At 37.0% G+C, this 23,819-nt stretch overlaps 1 protein-coding gene across 2 annotated transcripts in view; it reads right to left on the bottom strand.

Moving 5' to 3' along the window:
* Positions 1-23,444, bottom strand: part of rxrab (retinoid x receptor, alpha b) — a 66,160-nt gene extending 42,716 nt beyond the window's left edge. The window contains exons 1-2 of one of the 2 annotated variants that reach the window (XM_017452338.3): positions 23,233-23,444; positions 10,109-10,240 (exon numbers count right to left, since the gene is read on the bottom strand). In XM_017452338.3, the coding sequence (XP_017307827.1) occupies positions 10,109-10,240; positions 23,233-23,260 (160 nt within the window). In that variant the 5' untranslated portion in view covers positions 23,261-23,444. The remainder of the gene's footprint in view (positions 1-10,108; positions 10,241-23,232) is intronic. The other variant, XM_017452339.3, reaches the window with a different exon arrangement.
* Between the last annotated feature and the right edge of the window lie 375 nt (positions 23,445-23,819).

Here is a 23,819-nt window from a genome sequence, read left to right as displayed (position 1 = left end):
ATGATTAGTTGGAGTATACATAACAAACGGGCATCGATTATGTAATTATGCAATATTTTAAAATATGTAAAGTTTTTATTGATTCATCACCTGAGCTTTCGTGATTTGTAATTGCTTTTATCTATTTATTCCCACCAAATCAATGAAAGAGCCATATATGGCTCACGAGCCATAGGTATCCAACCCCTGACTTAAACTCTGCTCTAATTACTTTTCTGCCATGATGGAGTGAATTACATAAAAGTTCAGACCCAAAAATAAACATCAGCTTGTCAACTTTTGTACCAAATAAAATCAGATTTCAAACAGGTCATCTCTTGAACACTTGCTGTCTTTCTAACTATGTAATTGCATCAGTGAGGATTATCTGGCAAACACTGCGATGCGATTCAATGCAGATAAATCAGAAGAACAATTTCGTGGAGAGAAATGTTTTTTCCTCCCTGATGTGCTGAACTCACTGGCGTTCTCGCTTTTATCTTTGGTTCACACAGAAAGTGAGTCAAGTATCTGAAAAATTAATGGTTCTCCTCCCTCCTGTGAGTCGTGAACATCTGGAGCTGACAGAAAGCCTATACTATATGCTTGAATGGTCAATGAAGTCGTGTTTGGAATAAAAATCACTGTGATCTGGGGCACCTGACAGATTTTATCATCAGAGGACCATTTGAAGGAGACTGAACAAGCAAACCTGACAGATAATTCTGATACTGTAAGGACCAGTGCTCTGGCACAGACTTAGTTTACCACTACAAGTTACAAAATATAATTAAGCACCTGTCATGCTGGTATATCAATTTCATAGCATCTACACGCCTCATATTCAAGAGTTATTTCTGTCAGAGGGAACATTCATTCCCTGCATATTAACCTGCTGTAAAGGTGTCTATCATGAAAGAGCTTCCTAAAACAGTGTAGGGAGTAGTGTCTCTAACAGACTAATCACTGTGGACAATCTGGATCTAGAGAAGTAATGTCTATAAATATCTGAGTAAACTGAATAAATTATGTATTTATGGGTTAATCAGAGTAAAGTAGCAGTTTAATTTAGCTATACAGCAGAGAAACAGTACTTTCACCACATAAAACGCCTGCATATGGTGTCCTGTGCTATCAGACACTTCACAGTTGGACACACTTGTCGAGGGATGGACAGATAGCAACAGATTCTGAAGATAAACAGAGACACCAGCTCAGGCTCTGACATGAGTGCACTGTTTTGCCCAGAGCAACCAACCTGCACTATACTCATTACATTACATTACAGCATTTGGCAGATGCCCTGATCCAGAGCAACTTACCATTATCTCATTTATACAACTGAGCATTTGAGGGCCTTGCTCAAGGGTCCAACAGAGACAGCTTGGCAGTGCTCACAATCTTCCGATCAGAAGTCCAACGTCTTAAGCGCTGAGCTACCACTTCCCCAATACTCACTTCTTTCATCCTTACAGAAATGTGAAAATGCCACAAAGACATTGAATCCTTCTCTCTAGTTCTATACGTTCCTGATTCAATGCAATCTCTCTGGAGTAAAAAATAGCTGAAAGAGATGAAAACATGTCTGCATTGATGTGTCACTTTGTTGCCTGTATGAAGGACTACAAGGAGAGTCACAGCTGTTTTATACAGTAACATTAACATTTAAGGACAAAGACAAATAACAACAGGCGAGAACTGAAGTTCTGTTCAAGGTAATCTTCATTTTATGAAGATGCTATCCAGACTCAAATATATGCCATTAAGTGTGATGAGAGCACTACAGATCATTGCTGGAATGTTAGCCAAAGACTTTCTGCCTTTTTGGTGAAGGCACAAATAGGATATGCTTCATAACCGGAGACATTATCAGGACAGGATAGTCAGAAGTCACCCTTCCTGAAGATTCAACTACTCCCTTATTTTCCACAGTCTGTATTAATGCACTTAAATCATCATACTTTTGAGTTACATTAGTTGCCATTTTTTCACCTAGGTAAATGGATAACATGGGACTGGGCAGCACACTAGAGCTTTCACTAACTTATAATTTGTCCACCCTTGTGGTATTAGGTACTACATTAATTATAACCCCCCATATATATCTTCACAAGTTATTGGGACACAATCCATTTACAGTAACTAAAAGCAGCATCAACATTTTGCCAGTAAATCTATTAAATTTCTCACGCAGGGGCTTTGTAAACAGGCAAGTAATGGCACGGCTGTAAAGAAAACTTATAAATGAGAGAACATTTCACTGTGGCTGTTCCATTGAGTGAGATAAAATGCTCAGAGAGGCTTTGAGACCCGATTAGTGCTGATAAAACCCTACATTTGATAGCTTCCCTTAAGCTTCTCTCCACATACACCTGAGAACTGAAAAGCTAATATACTTGAAATAATATTATTATAAATATCATTAATATTTCATGGTAACTGTGATTGTAACAGTTTAAATTAGAGAGGCCAAAGCATGTGACATTACTGGTTCCACAATCAACAAAAGACATTCATTTTGCATTGATAAATTATACCAATAAATTATGTTGCGATTCACCTCTCAGGCATCTGTCATTTGAATTCGATCAACATTTACCATACTTCACCTCTGCTGTTCAGCCTTTCACACAACTTCAGACTGTTTTATAGAGATGGCGACTGCAATCATCAGGAAAAAATTAGCTCAACGCTAAGCACACGGTCCTATTGGCTCCTTGGCCTGTTCGCACTTTTTGAGGTCAGTCCAGACATTCCATTGGATAATCTGTTCCATTTGCCAACTCTCTCTCTCTGTCTTTCTGTCCCTGTCTCTTTCCCTCTCAGAGCAACTACAAGACCCTTTTTATAGGCCCATTTTGTACTACCTTTTAGCTAGCTTTTCTTTGCATTCATGTGGCGTGCTTCATGGTAACTGCTTTTATCAGCTTCATGACAGGATACATGAATACGTAATGAGTTCTTGAGTCCTTGATCCCCAATGACCTGAATGCAGGACTTTTGTCAGCACTTTCCAGTAAATCTATTTTCTACAACAGGCCAATAATAAACCACGGCTGAATTAGCGGCCACGCCACATCAGAGTCAGGACAAGAGCTCAGACAAGGCAAGCTATGTTTTCCTTCTGGAGCTTCGGTTACTTTTCCCAACATGCCTTGCTTTATTCGCAACAAAAGGCTGTCATTGCGGCAGGCTCTAACCGCAAAGAAACAGATAATATACCATTCTCTCACACTTCAATGTGGCCGCTTGCTAGTGTTTGTGGGAATTAGATCGGATCTAGAAATTACAAACATTGAGAAAAAGACACAACTCTTCTCCCTTAAACCACAAGATTATAGTTGCTTAAATGATTACAGTGTGCAAACAGCAGTAAATAATCTCAACTCAGGCTGAGACAGGAAAGACAGGGAAAATCTAAGGTTTGCACACACTTGGTACAATGTATGTGAACTACTTGAAGTGTGTTGCAATAGTGTCCCAGGAAGCTGGCTGAATGCCAATAGTGTGCAAATCTGTCATCAATGCTCCTTTGAAGAACATGAAATGTATGTTTTGATCTGTCTGACACTTTTTTGTGTCTCTTGATGATTCTGTATGTGTGACTTCACTATTACAATGAAATAATCTTTCTTCACTAGTACCAAAAATAGTGGGTGGAAATGTCCAAATTTTGGACATAAAGGGATTTTTTTTAAAAAAAAGAAAAGAAAAAAAAGAGGGCTCCTAAGCACACTATTTTTCACAAGCTAATAGCATATCAGCCAGCACTAATTACACACACACACACACACACACACACACACACACACACACACACACACACATTATCTATCTTCTGTATTAAGAAAGCATTTCTTAGCTGATTCAGTCTGGGTTGAAGAAATCAGTGCAGTGATTGGGAAGTTTATATTTGGAAAGTGGACAATGCAGCATTTAAAAAAAAAACCCACACATTTTAGCTTTCGCAGCACAACTCGCTAACAGCTGACTGTGAAATAAAGCACCTTGTGATTCAGTCACACCCTGTTGAGTCACACCAGTTGGGTTGCCAAGGTTGTGGTTTTACACCCAATTGGGATAGTTTTGAGACAACAAATCATAAATGTGTGTGCATCGTCGCTAACTTCTTTCTAAAACAAAGATTTAGAAAAGGAAGACAAATGAAACTCCCTTTTCTAGAATTTTTTGAGGTAGTTTCTGGTCTTTTGTGGAGTTTTTGAGATGCATCCGGGTTGGAAGTTTTGTTGAGACCTGACAACCGTCACTTGGCCTGAGATCTAATGTTTAATTAGCCGTGTTTAATTTTGTTCCATTCTAAATCACAGCTAAATGCTGCTAAGTGTTTGAATGGATCACACAAACACTGGCATTATAACATTTCAATTATTGTACTTTTATAATGTTGAATGTTTTAATCAGTTGAAAATGAAACATACACATATTCAGGCAATGCCTATTTTTTTGCTGTACCAAAAACAGGCACCCTACTATATTGCATTGTACATATTTTTTGTGTGTGTGTGTGTGCGTGGGTCGTTACACCCCTACACGTTTGATATAATATGTATAGTAAATCAAATGTCCCTCAGTGGTGGAATGAACTTCCAACCTCAGTCTGGACAGCAGAATCCGTCAGTAACTTCAAAAAATGGCCAAAGACCCACTTAACCTACGGTGAACACTTAACTAACCCCTAACTTGTCCCCCTCTCACTCCGTAAAAAATTGCTCTTACTCAGGCTCTTACACCTCTGTGCATTTTGTTCCTCTAGCACTCAAATAAAAATTGCTACTTTGGTATTACTACTTGCTTGTATTTTCTCATTTGTAAGTCGCTTTGGATAAAAGCGTCTACTAAATGAATAAAGTTAAAAGTAAATACAATAATTACTTGATTGCACATCTGAAGTCACACTTGAATTCTGAATTAAGTTCATTTTGAAAGGCAAAAATGGCAAGTGTATTATAAGCATCTTCAGACATAAAGTTGTTCACTGTACTTCATTCATTCATTCATACATTCATTCACGAGAAACAGTTTTATCCTGGCCAGGGTGTGCTGGATCTGGAGACTATCCCGGGAATACTTAGATATTTAGATATTGAACTCAAGTTTATAAATTTTCAAAAATTAAACTTAATGTTATCCATTGCCTTGACTTGGAAAACGTAATTTTTTGAGTTTCTTCAAGTTGAGATTACTCATTTTTTTAAGGCAACGTTTAACCACCTGAAATGTTTTACAGTGTGGGCATGAGGTGGGAATACACATATTTCACACACTCATTCAGACATAGTGGCAATCTTGTGAAGCCAGTTCACCCTTGGCATGTTTGTGGGAGGTGAGAGAAAACATGTTGAGACATGTTCACACAGACAATAACTCGAATTCAGGAACAAGTGGGGACACTGGGGCAGTGAGGTGGCCATGAGCAATGCCAACGATCAGGCCACAATCAAAGTGTTATTAAAAAATCTTTTGAATATTTTGAAATAAGTTAATAAGCATTTTTAATAAGAATAAATGGGGCAAAGCAGTGTTGTTTAAAATTGTCACAGTGTTGTATGACATTTCCATATAAGTAAGTGAGGTGTAATTAATATGGTGGGTGGGAAGAGGATGTCCTGGTCCTGTGACACCAGAAAGAAGACACATGAAATCCTCATAGTGGTGTGCCAGTGTCTTAGAAGTTGATTTATATGTCATACTAATGTTAAATAAAATGTAGCATATTTGTAAAAAATATTTATTTATATATACTCATAGTTTTTTTTCAAGTTTTTGTGTATATTTCATACTAAATTGTTTCAGAAATTTAAATAAAATCTAAGATAAAACAAAGGCAACCAAAGCAAACACAAAATGCAGTTTTTAAATTATAATGCTAGTTACTGAAGCAAATACGCAATTACCAACTGGGCCTGTGTGAAAATGTATTTACCCCCATAGTTACTAATTCCCTAAATCTATGAAATTGCATTCATAATGGGGTTCAGCTGGACTAGACACAACCAGGCCTGATTACTGCAAACCCTGTTCAATCAAATCTACACTTAAATAGAACTTTCTCAACAGCATGAAATTGGTTAAAAGGTCTTACCCAGTAACACACTATGCCAAGAAGAAATTCCAGAAATGATGAGGAAGAAGGTGATTGAAATACATAAGTCTGGGAAGGGTTATAAAGCTATATCAGAGGCTCTGGGACTCCAAAGAACCACAGTGAGAGCCATTATCTCCAAATGGAAAAACTCGGCACAGCAGTGAACCTTAACCGAAGTGGCCGACCTTCAAAAATTCCTCAAAGAGCACAGAAACTACTTATCCAGGAACTTACAAAAGAGCAAAAGACAACATCAAAGGAACTACATGCCTCTCTTGCATCAACAAAGGTCACTGTTCATGACTCCACTATCAGAAAGACACTGGGCAAATATGGCATCCATGGAACAGTGGAGAGGCGAAAACCACTGCTAACCCAGAACAACATTAAGGCTTATCTGAATTTTGCCAAAACACACCTTGATGATCCTCAAACCTTTTGGGAGAATGTTCTGTGGATTGATGCGTCAAAAGTGGAACTGTTTGGAAGACAGGGGGCCCGTTACATCTGGCCTAAACCAAACACAGAATTCCACAAAAAGAAAATCATACCTACGGTCAAGCATGGTGGTGGAAGTGTGATGGTGTGGGGATGCTTTGCTGCTTCAGAGGCAACTTGGGCAACTTGCAACAATTGAGGGAAACATTCTGCTCTCTACCAGAAAATCCTAAAGGAGAATGTCCGGTCTTCAGTCCATAAGTTGAAACTCAAGCGCAACTGGATTATGCAGCAAGACAATGATCCAACGCATAGGAGTAAGTCCTAGTCCTAGAAGTAAGTGAAAGACTGATCTCCAGTTATCGGAAGCGTTTGGTTGCAGTTATTGCTGCAAAAGGTGGCACAAACAGATTTTAAGCTTATGGGGACAATTCATTTTTCACATTGGTGATAGATGTTAGATAACTTTTTTTAAAAAGTTATCTAAAAATAAAACAAATAAATAAAAACTGTATTGTGTGTTTACTCAGGTTGGCTTTGTTTTATGGTGTATTTCATTTGAAGATCTAAAACTGTTTAGTATGAGATATACACAAAACATACTGTATATTTACTGAACATGTACTGTATTTTTGTCAAAAATGCCTGTGTTTTCAACAGTCTCAGGCATTTTTGACAAAAATACAGAACATGTTCAGTACATATAGGCTGTTATTAAACTTGGCATGTATAACAACTATACTTTTGTAAACCTGCTGGACTTGTCTGGACTTGTTTAGGCAACAGGTGGCATGATAATTAGTATTCAGATTTATTACTGTAACCCTTAGTTATACAATCATGTGAAAAAATAAGTACACCCCATGGATGTTGTTGGCTTTTTTGACATATTTGGACAAGCACACATTTGATCATCTTTGAAACAGTGCCTATTAATAAAGCTGATAGACTATCAAAGGACACATAAAATTGACATTTTGTAGTAATTTTCACAATTTAAATTAACAACAACAACAACAAAAATCAGTCACATGGAAATGTAAGTACACCCCTACATTGTTTTTTGGAGTTAGGGAAGGAGCTGATGATGATGATGTTCTTAAATTCATATTTAACATGCCAGGTGCTTGCTTATAAAGTTATTAATATTGTTATTTTTAACAGATGAGTTGACCCTGATTAAATGCAGTAAGTACAATGTTGAATCTGTAATGCCAGTGCAATCACAATAATCAAGCTTAAAAATAAGTTATTTCAAAAGAAATTATTCTGAAATAAAGTATTTACTTCTAATGTAATGTACATGCCTAAACAAAATCTTAAAAAGTGCATAAAATGTACTGTGTAGATAAAAATGCAATTTATTAAGTAACTTTTTAAAAACTGTTTTAATTTTAAATAATGACTAACATGTGTTCAGTTAAATTACTTAAAACATACATAACTGTTATTAATTAAATAATTAAATAAATAATTAAAATGTAAATGGTTAAAATTTACATTTTCTTACTTATTAATAGTTGCATCACATGGATACCAAATCGAATATTTTGTATTAAAGGATTTTATCATGAATACAATGAATACAATGGCATTAATAAGTACTTACATTTAGATGTTACACAACATAAAACATAGAACCTTTTGTATCAGACCCCCAATTTTTAGGCGAGTAAAAGTATAGGAACAGATCAGTCTTCAAAGTAAATAATAACATTTGGTTGCATATCCCTTGCTTTCAATAAGTGCATCAAGCCTGTGACTCACTGACATCACCAAACTTTTGGATTCTTCTTTTGTGTTACTTTTCCAGGCTTTTAACCCAAGCCTCTTTCAGTTGTTTTTCATTTTGGGGGTTTATCCCTTCAGTTACCTCTTCAGGAGGTGAAATGATGCTTAATTGGTTTTACAGTCTGCTGATTGACTTGGCCAGTCTAAAACCTTCCCCTTTTTTTTACCCTGATAAAGTTTTTTGTTGTGTTGGGAGAGTGTTTTGGATCATTGTCTTGCTGCATGATAAAGTTCCTCCTGATTCATTTGCATGCATTTCTCTGTAAATTGGCAAATAAATGTTCCTGAATTCATTCTGCTGCTACCATCATGAGTTACATCATCAATAAAAAAAGATTAGTGAGGCTGTTCCAGAAGCAGCCATGCAAGCCCAAGCCATGACACTACCTCCACCATTTTTTTATAGATGAGCTTGTATGTTTTGGATCATGAGCACATCCTTTCTTTCTCCACACATTGACCTTTCCATCACTTTGGTTAATCTTGGTTCAAGAACTTTTGTGGCTCATCTCTGAATTTCAATCTGGCTTTCTGATTCTTACTACTGATGAATGGTTCCCATCTTGTGGAAATTCTCTAAATTTTTGCTCCTGAAGTCTTCTTTGGACAGTGGATTTTGCTACGTTCACCCCTGCCCTGTGGATATTGCTGGTAACGCCACTGACTGTTGTTTCTGGGTTTTTCTTCACCATTTTCACAATGTTTTTGTCATTGGCTGTTGTTTTCCTTGGACGACCCATTCGGTGTCTGTTGGTCATGACACCAGTGGTTTCTTACTTTTTCAGGACATCCAAATGGTTTACTGGCTATGCCCAATGTTTATGCAATGTCTCTGTTTGATTTTCCCTCTTTTTTCAGCTTCAAAATGGCTTGCTTTTCTCCCATAGGTCTATTTACTGTTTAAACACTCAATAACAGGACACACCTGGGTAACAAGTAACACCTATCAGTCACATGCTCCAATATTTTTGCTCGCCTACAAATTGGGTGCTTCTGATGCAAAATCTTCTATGCTCTATGTCATTTAACACATCTACATATAAAAAAAATCCCAGGAAATAAAATCTGAAATTCTAAACCCTCCTCTCATATTCACCTTTTGACCTCAAACCCAAATGTCTTCAGTCTATGGCAAAAACAAATTAACTGGCCATGCCGTTCCAATAGTTTTGGAAGGGACTGTATATCACAGGCCCAGATGGATTCTTTACTTATTCATTACTAGCAAAAACATCACATTATATAGACTGTGAGACTGGGTTATTTACATGATCACAGGATAACCAAAAACCTACAAATAATTCTCTACACAATGCAGATCAATAAACCACTTCCATTAATGAACTGGAAAGGAAGAGAGGAGATTCTTGGCTTTGCTCCAACATATTTTGAATGGAAGGTTTTCAATTGTTTTTCCGCTCTCATACCTACCAAGGTGACGTGACACCATCTTATACCATGAAAACAGAGTTCCAGCCCTGTAGCTGGAGGCAGTCGGTCTCTTTATGACCATGAGTAACTGTAATAGCACGCAATGAGTTGTCTCAGGGGAAGTATAAATCATAAATGTGTACAGCAGCTCTAATTACTAAGGAAGCTTCTGTTTAAAAAACAGAGACAAAAAAAAGAAATGAAAAGCAGCAGTCAGTACTGCAGGTGTGACACTGTACAACAGAGCCAGACTGTGTAGTGTGTATGTATGACAATACACCAACCTTATCTTTTTGATGTACTTCTGTACACAGGCAAAGATATGTATTTACGAGTATATGTGTGTGTGTGTGTGTTCTGTACCTGTGGATATCCTGCGCTGGTGCAGTGGGCATGTGCCCGTGAAGCAGGAGCAGCCCGAGGGCGAGCTGCCAGCATTGCCCGGCCGGCCCTGCACACAGGGTGGCACTACTGAGCATGGGCTTTTCAGGAACCCTGGGTGTGTGACATAAGAGGACGCAGGTGAGAGTCACACACTTCCAAACACAGACAGTCATGCTCAATTTGTATGTTATGTTCCACTAGCCAAGCACACAAAACTACAAGGAAAAATGGAGCCAGTTAGGATTCTGAAACAAAGGCATATATGTGTGTGTGTGTGTGTGTGTGTGTGTGTGTGTGTGTGTGTGTGAGTCTGTGTGTACTTGATTTATATGTAAGCCGTGTAATTTGGAGATGTATTATTTACAAGCTAATAAAAAAATGTGTCCTTATCTGCAGCTTCCTTTTAAATATTAACATTCAGCCACATTGTAATGCACACACACACACACACACACACACACACACACACACACACACACATTAAACAAGTGCTGTAAGCTCCCTTTATGAGCCTCTGGGTTGTTTTCTTATTTTAAAGCTGGTATTTACAAGACTCACTAGAGGCCACACTAACAACAGTATCCTTTCCCTTCCCCAGTGTCGCATCTTGTTTCCAAGGCGATCAAACTCAAGGTCAAGGATCAGGACTGCAATTCAAAACATCAGGAACGTCATAAAAATCTGTTCTTCTGGTCCTCTTGATTAAGCCTTCATAATGAAGGCGGGGGGGAGGGGGGGGCACGGACCTACCGCGACGGCATCAATTATCGCCTGGGATTGTGATTTCACAACACTGTCTAATAGGCTTTTGTTAGCCTTGAAGGCTGTATTAGCAATGAGGGAAGTGAAGACTCAAGCGGCATTACTCATTGTAATTAATTAGATCAGCATGTGGAGTCTTTCAGATGACTTCAGGGTTCTGTAGCTATAATACAATTTGAGACAGACATACTGATAATTATGTGAAACTATGCAATACAAAAAGTAAATTATTCAAACTTAAAGAAGTTATAATAATAAAAGCATTGCCAAATGTAATAAAAACAATGCCAAGCCTACGCTACCTCATACTGATACTGATCCCCACCTCCTGTGCTGATGCTATATAAGCCTCATTGGATGGTTTTTAGCCTTTGTGTCTCTGATTAGAATGGGGATATTTCTGGGCCAGAAAAATATAAACAAATGCTTAGAAAAAAGAAACATTAGGAAGAATAACAATATTACAAATTACCGAGATACTATATTTAATTGGTACCTTTAATGATTTAACTAAGTCAAACATACTTTTAGAGCCAAACAGACTTTGTGGTAATCCAAATAAAGTAATTCAGGCATGATTCATTGTGTAGTCCTCACATGCATATATACCACTTTTGATTCACTTTAAATAGATAATCTTAATAGGATTTGTGTATTTCCTTGGAATTGTAACTGTGTCGTTTTAGACTTATACAGTGCATAACTTTTGTACATATACTGTTAAAGCAAGAAAAAAATGGATACAGAGAAAGAGGGAGAAAGATTAAGGGATGTGGCTGCGGCGTAAACGTAGGCAGCTCCACAGATTCTTAAAATAGTTGCAGAACTCAGCCCCCTAACTGTACCCCTACACACTGAAAAACAGACCCACAGTGTATAGTCGAATTGCATGGAGTAGGAAAGAGACCCAGGCAGAAAGAGAAAAAAGCAAGAGAAAAAGAGAAAGAGAGATGAGAAAGGGAAAAAAGAGGAGAGGTTACCATAGATTGAGAAGCACTCCTGACCTCAAGTTCAACTTCACAGTCACAGGTCACAGTTCATTCCTCTCACTTTCTCAGTGAACGTCATGCCAGACAACCCCCCCCACACACACACACACACAAAATGACTCAATAGCTGTCCAGCTAACCAATTAACCAGAAGTCATATTTCTTGAACATATTACGTTGCTTGTGACAATTCCTTAAAAAAAATTCAAAGTTTTCCAAGTGAACCAAAATAATTCTCTGCTGCCTTGTCACTGATAGGGATTTTTGTGGGTGTGCAAAAGAGTTCCTGAAATTTATTCCCAATGCAACCAACATAGTTTCCAAATTAAATCAGCCTGGAGTCACTGCTCTGCTATAAGCCTGAGGAGGAAGATGAAATGCGTATTTTTCATACTCCTGCCAACCCAGGTCCGGAATACAGATAAAAAGAAAAAAACAGTATGCAAATCACACAAACTGCGGCAAACATCAACGTCTGGAAGAAATATGAGGATTCTGACTGAATCCTGTATGACATAGTGAGAGAGAGAGAGAGACAGAGAGGGAGTGATATAGAGAGAGATTCACACATCCTCACCTATACTGAAAAAAACATGATTAAGGCTCTTGATGTGTATTGATGCTGTCAGTACAATAGCGTTTCCCTTTCCTGTTTCCCCTCAGGCTCAGAGTGTGAGAGATGAATCTTTCTGGGAGATTAATGAATGCTAGATGGAAAACAAAGTCTGGTGGCAATAACTAGACAACATTTGGTGCTGTTTTCGTCTGCAGGAAAAAAAAATAAAAGGAAAAACCATAGTGTGATTATATTTTGCAGATTTCTTTTTGGATGTGACAGGATGTTTTCTTTCATCCCTTTAAAAATGAGAAACAGATCTTTTATCATCTATCACTCTTTCTATATTTATTCATAACTGATTATTTTCTTCTCTAAAATTCTACTTTGCAGATAATCAGGCAAACAAAAAAAGCACTGAATACGATGATGTTCTGTAGGTGAACCAAAAGAAGATGAAAGCTAATAAACAGTCTCTCTCTCTCTCACACTCTCTCTGTCCCCACCCTACCGTGCTATGAGGTCAAGACTAGGTGAGTTTAGTGCATTTTAAGTCTCATAGGTGAATATCAGCATTCCTGACAAACAGTTTGCCTTAATTAAAACTTCTCTGCAGATGCACCCCATTCTTTGAGCCTCTGAAGTAAATCTGCCAAAGCTGCACCAATGAAAACACATCAGCACTGACCTTCTCCTGGACAAAACAAGTGTTATGATGACCTTTTTTTTCTCCATGTCGCATTGATCCACATCAGTTTTATAAGGTCACAAACGGTTCATGAATTCTTGTACGATACATGATGACTTAAAACATTCACCGAACGTTTCAATGAAAGCCAGCAGAACTAGCCCTCAAAGATCTCTCTATTTTCACTGGCCCATTAAGCACAACCAAGATCTAATGAAAACAACCTTTTCATTAAGCGGGATGTCAAACCCAAGATTAAAACTATAGATATCATTCTAAATTAAATAAGTTAATCAGATAATGAAGATGGAACTATTTAGGCTTTTCACATCATGAAATACATATTAGAGAAATTATTTCTACAAACAATCCAGACATCAAGATATTTTATGTAGTCAGGTCATAAAATAATGGACTTCCTGCCCACTGCATTAACTGCTGTGGTTTTACTCATGCCTAACCAGACAGAAGCTGAATATGAAAACATGATGGTCGTATGACACACACACACATACACACACACGCGCGGCTCCAGCATCCTGTTCCTCATCTCCTCATTGTTCTCCTATGACTTCCTGCTGTGCACAAAACATCATTCATACAAATCAATTCGTTGTATGAACAGCTATCAAGGATTCACCATATGCAAGCGCAAAACTCAAATTCATCACTGAGTAGACTCTGCTCTAAGGATCTGAGGATGTGTCAGTCGCTAACTAAAACAGGACAATTAAAAAAAATAATAAATCTATACAAAAAAACAAACAAAAAAAACCACCTCCAGCAACACCAAAAAAGCGGCCCAAACAGAATAACACCATAGCTCAGAAAATCAATCCAACAGTAGAAGAAGAATGTCAACGGCATTAGTTACGGCCTTACATTGTTTAAACACCAGCACCACCCCAGAGACACCTCCATCAATCCATAAAGGAAGCAAAGCCACATAAAGGAACTGTGAGGAATGTGCAGCACAATTAAGGCGGGTGTGTTACTTTCTAACCTCTCAAAAAGAAACAGTACACAACCACAAACAGAAGATAGAAATAATCACAAGGACAAAATATGGTGAAGCATGCAAACTAAGTCTCTAGCTCATCTACTTTAGCCGTACTGCAGATTACTTTAAATAATATTTCACCCTAAAACTAAATCAGACTCAGTAACCAGAGATCCAGACAAAATATAGCTGAGTTTTTTTTTCCCTCAACCACCATCACATTTACACAAGTAACGTTTTATTTGACAAATTTGATTATAGATGTATAACAGCACTTTTTTCTTTTAAATCTTTAACAAATACCAGCTATAACCCATGGATCAGTATGTTCCCTAACCATACATTGAAAAGTTTGTAATCCTAACAAAGCAAGGCAATTCACTAATCAGTAAAATGTTGTTTTTTGCTTGGAATAAACAAAGTACAGGGTTATTTATTTAAAATGAGGCAAAAAAAATATTCTGAATGATTACTCAGACTTTGTATACAATGCTAATGATTTTTAACGTCGACAAATAGTTATGTTTGTAAATGTTTGTTTACGTTTTCAGAAGGGAGTCAAAGCTCCAACGAGTTAATGACAGAACCTAAAGAAACTAAAATAACAGGCAAGAAAAAATGGCACCACCATTTTACAATTGGAACCAAATTACAAGTCAGTTTCTGATTATTTAGAATTGAAACCACGGTTTCCAGTTTCCACATTAGTACTATATTTACTTAATATGTTGGCACAGATGGTACATAAAACAGGTTAGTCCAAAAACAAATAACTCATATATATATATATATATATATATATATATATATATATATATATATATATATATATATACATACATACATATATATACACATACATACATATATATATATATACATACATACACACACACACACACACACATATATATATATATATATATATATATATATATATATTTAGTTATTTATTTATAGAACATATACATGTTTACTACTTATCAGGCTCATAATTATGGACAGCCTTAATTAGTTGATGAAAATATGTGCTGTTTGCTTTTTAGCAAATCCTGAGTGGTATATGAAAAATGTTTATTTATCTTTTCATTAAAAGGTTTTATCACTGAAACGGTTGTAAAAGTCATGGTAGTCAGACTTTAAAAAAAAAAAAAAAAAAAAAAAAAAAAGTATAAAATTACGTTTTGTGGCTACTGAACAATGGCAAACATTCATAACATGTTGTATTTACAACCATAATTCACAGCTACTCTAATTATATAATTAATTATCATGCTATTCAACTTAATAATCAATTATTACACCACAGTGCTCTAGAATTCTCAGTGATTTGCCAGGAGGTGTTGATTAATTAAAAACATTAATTGATTAATTTAAAACAGCAGCTCTGTCAGTAGTGCAATTCAAGTCACATTTACATAAATGTGCTCGTTATAATGTTATTTTTTCTATAGTAAGAGCTTATTCACAGGGACATGAATGGAGGATGCACCACAAAAACAGATGAAGAAAATGAGTGTAATTATTGAAACGGTGAAGTGTGTATCAGTCAGTGTTAAAACATTTCCTTTACGTTTTCTGACATGGGAAAATCCTCAGGACAGAGAACTTGTGGTTTCTCGGTAAGATGACAAGCTGCATTTTTTTGTCTTATTAATTTTAAGAGAGCAAAAAAGAGATGCTGGTGAGGGAATGACTGCATATAGCTGTAAGTGATAAGAACTAGCTTGCTTTACAACTTGTTCTACAACATTAAATGCAATGTGATAAAACATAGTGGTACAAGGGGAATAAAACACTTTGGGATGTGCTGTGATTGGAAAATAATCACTGTTGATTATTTTCCTAGGACAGCATCCTCTGGAGTGTTTTTGTTGCTGTTGTTCCTTACATATTTTGCAGTTGCAGCTGTAATTTAGAACTGGATACGTATCTGTATTCCTGCTCTGCCATTAATTAACCACTGGAGCTGTGTGTTAGCTTCAGGGGAAAACACAGAGACACACAAACCCCCCCCCACACACACACACACACAGACACACACACATACACACACACAGCATGCAAGCAACACATGTCAAGTCAATATCGTGACATTCATCAAAGGAATGAAGCGCAAATAGGTTTTTTTTTATGAAGAAACTGCACAGTCTCTGTCTGCCTGACACATCTATCAAGTGAAACTGTCTAAACAGATTAGATTAGGGGAAAATATTTCTGGCCAATTCCAGCATTATAAATGTGACATATGAACTCAAATTGACTTGCAAAGTGTTTCGTTGTCTACACACTGCAAGGCATATCGGGTCATGTTACCATTCAGGTAGAACACTGACCATCATTAAAGCATTAAGGTATTCATGGACTTAATGTAGATATATAGCAGTATATAAGGATGTGACATCACAGAAATTTTAACAAATGTATGAAAAAAAAACTTTAATAAAATAAACAAAAAAGCACAGTTGTCTTGTCAAAGTGTCTAGTTTTGATTTACACATCAATAAGAAATCTAGCAATAAAGTTGTGGCATTTAAAAAAAATAGTCTGTTACAGACCATATTAAGCACTTGACTGTTGTTCATTATTGCATAAAGCAACTGAACTATATATTACAACTAATGAATAAAGACTTACATGGCAATATAAAAGTGATGGCTTTTCCATGGTAAGGATTTTCCTGAAATTATAAGTAACACTTAATAAGTATATAAATAAATTACGTTGCTATGAATACATCTATAAACAGTAATATATATAATATAATAATCAACTATTTTAAATTTTTTAATGGATGAAAAAAGAGTTTCATTAGCTTTAATGCATTTTTTTTTCAACACCCAGTGGAACAACCACACATGTATCCTGTACCAGTAATTAGATTATTAGGAGCTGGGGAAGAGCTGGTTATTTATTTATTTATTTATGTTTAAATAATCATTATACAACTCTGCATACCAGAGAAAGACTAGAAATAAACTCAGAGGTAAATACAGAATAGCGATTCATTCTTCACTGAACATTTTACTGTATATACAGACTGTTAATCAGCAGCATTAGTGTATACTCATTCGTTAAACATGCTTTGAATCTTAGCCTAATGAAAAAGATATATATGAGACTCAGTCAAATGTAAACCTTATTTTGCAATGTTTATTGCAAATAGGTGCCACAAATGTATATCATTTTTCTACAAAGTCAGCTTTTTGTTCAATGAAGGATTGCTTCTTGCACTGCGTCGGATTCCTTTTAAAAATGTTTTAATTAAATTCTAATTCATGTCGTGCTTTTAAGGTGTAATCTGAATTACCCTTGTATATAATAAATTATGAAAAAAACAAAGCAGGTTGCTGTAGGGTGTGTGATAAAAAAAATAATATATGAGGTTGTTGTTATTAATTGTGATTGTTCATATATTTACAATATAATAGTACTAGAATTAGTTGTTAAAAGTGTCTGAGTGTTTGACTCTACCACACAGCGCAAAAATGTGCTGAACTAGTAGTGGGTGGAAGGACGGTTCATCTGCTTTACAGGTTGTGCTTCTTCTTGATGTATGGATATTATCTTAGCTGTTACACCTGTCTGGAACATGTTTAAACAACATGTGATGTGACACAGTAAAAGTGTGAGCAAAGGATAGAGAACTTCCTTTCCTATTCCTGACGTTCCCATATATCTAGACTGGTCATGCACCATGACCAACACACGGCCATACTGAAAATTATTTTAATGATTCTCAGGACCAATTAATAGAACATGTACTGCTGTCCATATTCACAAAAATAAATATAAATAGCTGGTTTTATTGTTAGAAATACAAATATCACATTTTGCATTGTTCTTGTGTATAGCAAAGACACTTTGGTTCATCCAGAAATAGCAAGATTGTGTTGCTATTGTGATTAGCACTTTAGTCTGGCCCTATGACAAACAATGCAAAACGTGATCATTATTTTTTTATTTAGAAAAATAAAACTAGTTTTAGATTTAAATTTGTTTAGAACCAATAATGATAAATCTTATTATATAATACATTATTTATATAATCAATCTTTTCTCAAGGATGTACTTAAAAGGGAATATAATATAATTGTGAGGTTAGGGTTAGGAACGTTAGGATTTTGGTATTTGTATTTCAGGTAACTAAAGGGAACTAAAAATATTAAACAGTAACCTTGTTATTGTCCTTGTGATATTTAAGGCACATTATAGTGTGATATATACTGGTACTGTGATTATTTTAATCTATATTTTGATATACATTTTAGGCCATACTGTCCACTACTATGCTGAGCACATTAACTGGCTTTTTGTGATTTTTATTAGCCAAGATCTAATCTAATAGATCTAATATATCCCTAATAGATCTAATATATCCCTAAAACAGGCTCTCATGAAATCCTCTGCATGTCCCAAAGTTCAAAATTTCAAGCGCCTTTTTAACAAATCAACCAGCACCAAACGACAACATACTTTTCATACTTTCATACACTGACATTTATTTGTATTACACAATCATCCTTTCAAATGTCTATCTTGACACCTACCTTGGCAGCTATCTTGGCAACTTCTACAGAGGAAAATCTTTTTTTGGCTTGACGCCAGTGTCTATAGGGCTGTACACGTATCGCCATTTAATGTTCACTGCAATCCAAAAGGGTTTTCACATTCTTCTGTATGTAAAGGTATTTTTCCAAAGATAAGTGTGTCTCTATATATTCAACAAAGAACTGTGATTGCACTTTGGACATTCATGATTTGGTTCATGTGCACAGAGACACGACGTGAAAAACTGTTGAATTGTAACAATGAACATGACTGTAACTGAGGCACATCACACCTAGTCTGGTATCACATGAGCAGTAGTCTGAGGGGTCCATTATCGTATTTGGGAATTTGTGCATGTGTATAATTTAATGCACTCAGCCTTGAAGATATGCACAGCTTTAAGGGTATCGCAATCGCTTAAAGATCTTATCTTGACTACTAACTGCCACACTTTCAGCCAATGACCATGCAACAGAGGCAGAATGTTTACAGGAAACAACCAGAAAGCTTATTTAAAATCTAAAGCAACAAAAAAAAAAAGGTGAATTAAGAACAAACCTTTACAGAACATCAAAAATGTTTGGGCTTTTAAAAATATATATATATATATATATATATAACACATAATTTATAGATGGATTTACACTTGCATATATTGAAAGACTTTTTTTTTTTTTGGAAATTAAATGTATACTCCAGCGTTTTTCAACATAATATCTGCTGGATAAAATAAAAAAAGTCTCTGTGTTGAGAAAAAAAGCAGAGAACTGAAAAACTCAAAACTTAGTCATAACAGAAGTAAAGGGTAGTCAATAAATGTATAGTCCAAATGTATATTTAATAGAACAGTTTCATTACTTATTCAAATGAATCACTAAATATGCATATTTTACTCTTTTATAAATGAGAACAATCTGTTATGCCTTACAAACATACAAACATCGCCTGGCTCTGATTGTGCATGAATACCACAATCTTTATAACTATATCAATAATACTATCCTATAATAACTATATCTTTAGTTAAGTGTAAATAGTTAGAAATAAATGTTTTCAGATGCACAGTGATGCAGCGGGTTTGTGTTGCTGGCTCACAGTGTCACTGTCTCTGTTTCAATCCTGAGCTCAAGTTACTGTCTGCGTGGAGTTTCTGTGCATGTTCCCTGTGTGTTTCCTCACAGTTCTCTGGTTTCCTCCCACTGTCCATAAACATGCTGGATTGGCTATGCTAAATTGCACCTATGTGTGAATGAGTGTGTGAATTTGAGTGTGCATGGTGTCTTATAATGGACTAGTGTCTCATCCGGGCTGTATTGTCATTTCTTCAGTGTTGGACAGTTGGATAAAGGTACATAAGAACAGCTTCGGAGCCTTTTTTTTTTTTAACATATATATTAAGACCTTTACTGTTAGAGTGCAACAATTGCAGTTTTCCATCTATACATCCATTTCCTGTAATGCTTATCCTACACAGGGTCACGGGGAGCCTAGAGCCATTTGTAGTTTTCAATTTGCATTAGATTCTAACATGCATGTTACATGTTTATTGATGGAGTTTAACTGCCCTTATTGCAAGTGATTTTCAAGTCAACAGACTTTTTGTCTTTTCTCAGTACAGAGAGGGGTGTCCGAATACTTGTCTGTGGTAGCAAATCAGATTACAATATGATGAAGTATTCCTTTAATATGAGCATGAAAAACAATATTATAATACCATTATTTGGTAATAATTGGGAAACATACATTCCATAAACATTCTGTTATGTATTTCCTGGAATAAACAAGAACTGCACTTACAAAAAAAAAACCCCAAAATAAACAAAATTCTGTGACTTGTACATTTGCTTGTCCAAAGGTCAAGGTTATATCTTAAAACAACAGAGAGTTTAACCTCCTAACTTTGCACCTGGTAATTACCCAGCTGCCCTTCTCATTACCATGTCTCCAAAGTGGCCACAGACATATTAGGCCATTACAGTGGCCATGACCCAGCATGCTTCAGACAAAGCATTAGTGTAGCCTGGATGGTAAAGGCAAAATCCTGTTCAGAGAGGCCACACACACACACACACACACACACACACACACACACACACACATGCGAGACTGGGTGTTTATGCTCATAAAATGAGACGGAGCAGATGAGAGCGGCGTGGCACATTCTGTCGCTCTGTCTCAAAGCCAGGCTTTAAATGCCAAATCCATTAGCTCAAAGTAAATTGGGTAGCAGAGATCAGATATGACTAATCCACTATACGGGACAAGTGGAAAGGGGAAGAATGAAAGAGGCCTCCCCAAAGACAACCTTTTAATATTGTCTTGTGACAGTCATGACTTGCAAAACTGGCTCAGAGTTTAGGGTCGCAATGTTCTGGGTCACACAGAGATCACTGTTTTGATTTGTTTAGCAGGCCAGAGCTACATAAGCTACATAAGAGCAGGGAATAACACAGTCCATAGTACAAGGGGCAACCAAGCTGTTATTAATTAATCAGTGCATACAGTGCACAGAGCAAATCATTAACAACTAGGGCTTTTGGGCATATCATAGATAACGTCTTCTATCCTTCATGTGTCTCTTATGTTATATTCAAAAGGCTTCAGGTACTTGAACAACAATTTGTGCAAGAATGAATCATGACAGAGAAGTCTTAAGCTTTCTGACTCCCTCCCAAATGTGTGTGTGTGTGTGTTAACTGTCACTTTAAACTTCCTTAAGTGCAATTTGGCCCTTCTGCACGTCTAGAAAGGAGACCATGCAACCTTTGATTCGGAGCCAGACAGTGGCTGGAGAGTGTCTGTGAGATGCTGTCACTTTAAGCAATTAACTTTCCCTTTAAAGGCTCCCTAATAAAATTGACAGCTGCAGACATTCACAAAAGCACCAATCACCTCCTCAGAGCTACTAAACCACAGTGCTGTAAACCCAACTGGTCCTGTTTTATTGGGGTGGTCCTGAACACCTCGGGCCATCCTACAAAGAGAGCCAGTGCTTCCCTCTGACACCCATGGACTTGGGAGTCACTGCTCAAAGCGAGGGGTCACCCCTAAGGCCAAGCGGATGGGAACTTGCTAAGACGTACTTAAGGGTAAAGTGATTAGTCTTCATTACATAGATCATAGAGTTTGTCGACAGAAGGTGACTAAACCCATGCACCACATTACTATCATTCATTCGGTAATCTTTGCATCCTGGTCAGGTTGTGAAACAGGAACACACCCTGGATGCTACAACAGTCCATCACAGGTTATTAATAAGTTTTAAATCTGTAGTGACCAAATAAGCACCAAAACAATGTGAGAATTTGCCAAATGCTGTTAAACCCATTTTTATCGTCTTCTTGGATATCACACCATTACGTATTATTCACCTAAGTTCCACTTTGAGGTATGATAAAGTGTTTTGTTGTTCATCTACAGCACTGGGGGGCTTCAGAAGTTCAGAGCTAATACAAAAACAAGGTCTGCTGATTATAGACTTTAAAGATTTCTGGCTACTTTCCAAAACACATATGCGCCCTACGGCCTATTGTTGAGCACAGAAGTATGCGAGTTGGACACAGCTTCAAAGATTAATAGCTTAACCTTTTAAACGGCCAGAACCCGTAAGCAACTCCGGACTCGCTCTTTTCTATTAGCGTCACTGTAATTAGTGAATAATTTCTTAATATATATGCTGAAAGATGAATAACTGAATAATCATCTGAATGTTTCTAGGGTTAAAAGCTCACACGGGCCATGCACAAGAATCAAGTAATCATGTAAACTATAGACATCCTGATGACATCTCATACCTCACGCCTTTCACCTCTCACCTTTCCACGGTCCATTCAGACCAAATCAGCTATTAGCTGCATTATTTCCACCAATTCTCACAAACCATACTTAGGGCAGTAGTTTAGAGATTAAAGTGTGCCTCAGTGAGTTTGTTACCAGTGAGGTGTGTTTAGGATTCTCATCATGAACACAGTCTGGCAATCTGGACATTAGATAAGTGGAAGATTTGGGAAAGAAGGTGGCAGTGACAGAGTGAACCGACATTTGGTTTTCTAACAACAAACTCTTAAACGCTCCATCTAAATAAGGGTACAGTACTGTACTAAGTGAACTACTCAGAGATTGTGAAGAGTAAAAGGTTTGGGACGAAGCCCAGCAGTGAAACAAACACAGCAAGGTAACTATAACAAGTTAACACATGGAATTAAATATTAACACTACTCCCACCACCACCACCAACAACAACAACAACAACAACAACAATAATAATAAGTATCCGAGGTAAACGTCAACGTGTGACAGTAAACTAAAACTACTAAAAGATTTTCAAAGCTAGATCCATTTCCAGGATTTGAGATGAATGAACTGTAACTCTATTGAAATGATTGTTTCAGTGTTAGTTTGTATCCAGCTGCACTTGTGCGTTAAGCTCGTGCAGGCTGTGTGGAGTGGAGAAGCACACCTACGGTCCAGGCCAATGCAAAATCCTAAGTATGATGACTGCTGGCTGTTACTGCGGAGTGAAATGGAAACCACATCACACAGAAACGCCAAACTTACCTAGCGACAAGAAAGGTTTGGTTTCCATGTTAGCTCATGCCAGCTGCAGTGGATAAACCACACTCTGGTACTCCGGAGCTTTGGTCGAGTTGGCAGTAAAGATCCAGCAGGAATCACGGCGCTCGTGTATGTGTCAGCGTGTGTGTGTCAGCGTGTGTGTGTGCGTGTGAACTCCGCTGTCAGCGCGCGCTTTAACCGGACTAAAGTGAACACTACAGCGCGCGCGGCTCGCTGCTCGACTATGCTGCTCACACTGGGGCCCCTCTCAGGGGGTACTCCGAGGGCAATCAGCGCAGGCACAGTCAGTACGTTTACATGGACAACAGTAATCCGATAGTAACCCGATTAAGACAATACTCTGATTAAAAAACTACCATGTAAACAGCGATTATTGATTACCTAAAGTAAGTAAACACAAATTGAATTAAGACATGTGGAGTATCCCTATTTTAGTCGCATTATCGACGTGCATTACAGACATGTTAACACCGTAGTCATGAATATTCTTTTCATGTTCAGGTTTTGCATGTTATAGAGCACAGATCGATTAATGGCACACGTCATTACGTCCCCACGCCACACCATCC

This window comes from Ictalurus punctatus, chromosome 22 (genome assembly GCF_001660625.3).
Source record: "Ictalurus punctatus breed USDA103 chromosome 22, Coco_2.0, whole genome shotgun sequence".
Taxonomy (NCBI): Eukaryota; Metazoa; Chordata; class Actinopteri; order Siluriformes; family Ictaluridae; genus Ictalurus; species Ictalurus punctatus.
Note: the sequence above shows the minus strand (reverse complement) of the source record. Positions and strands in the feature narration are given on the sequence as shown.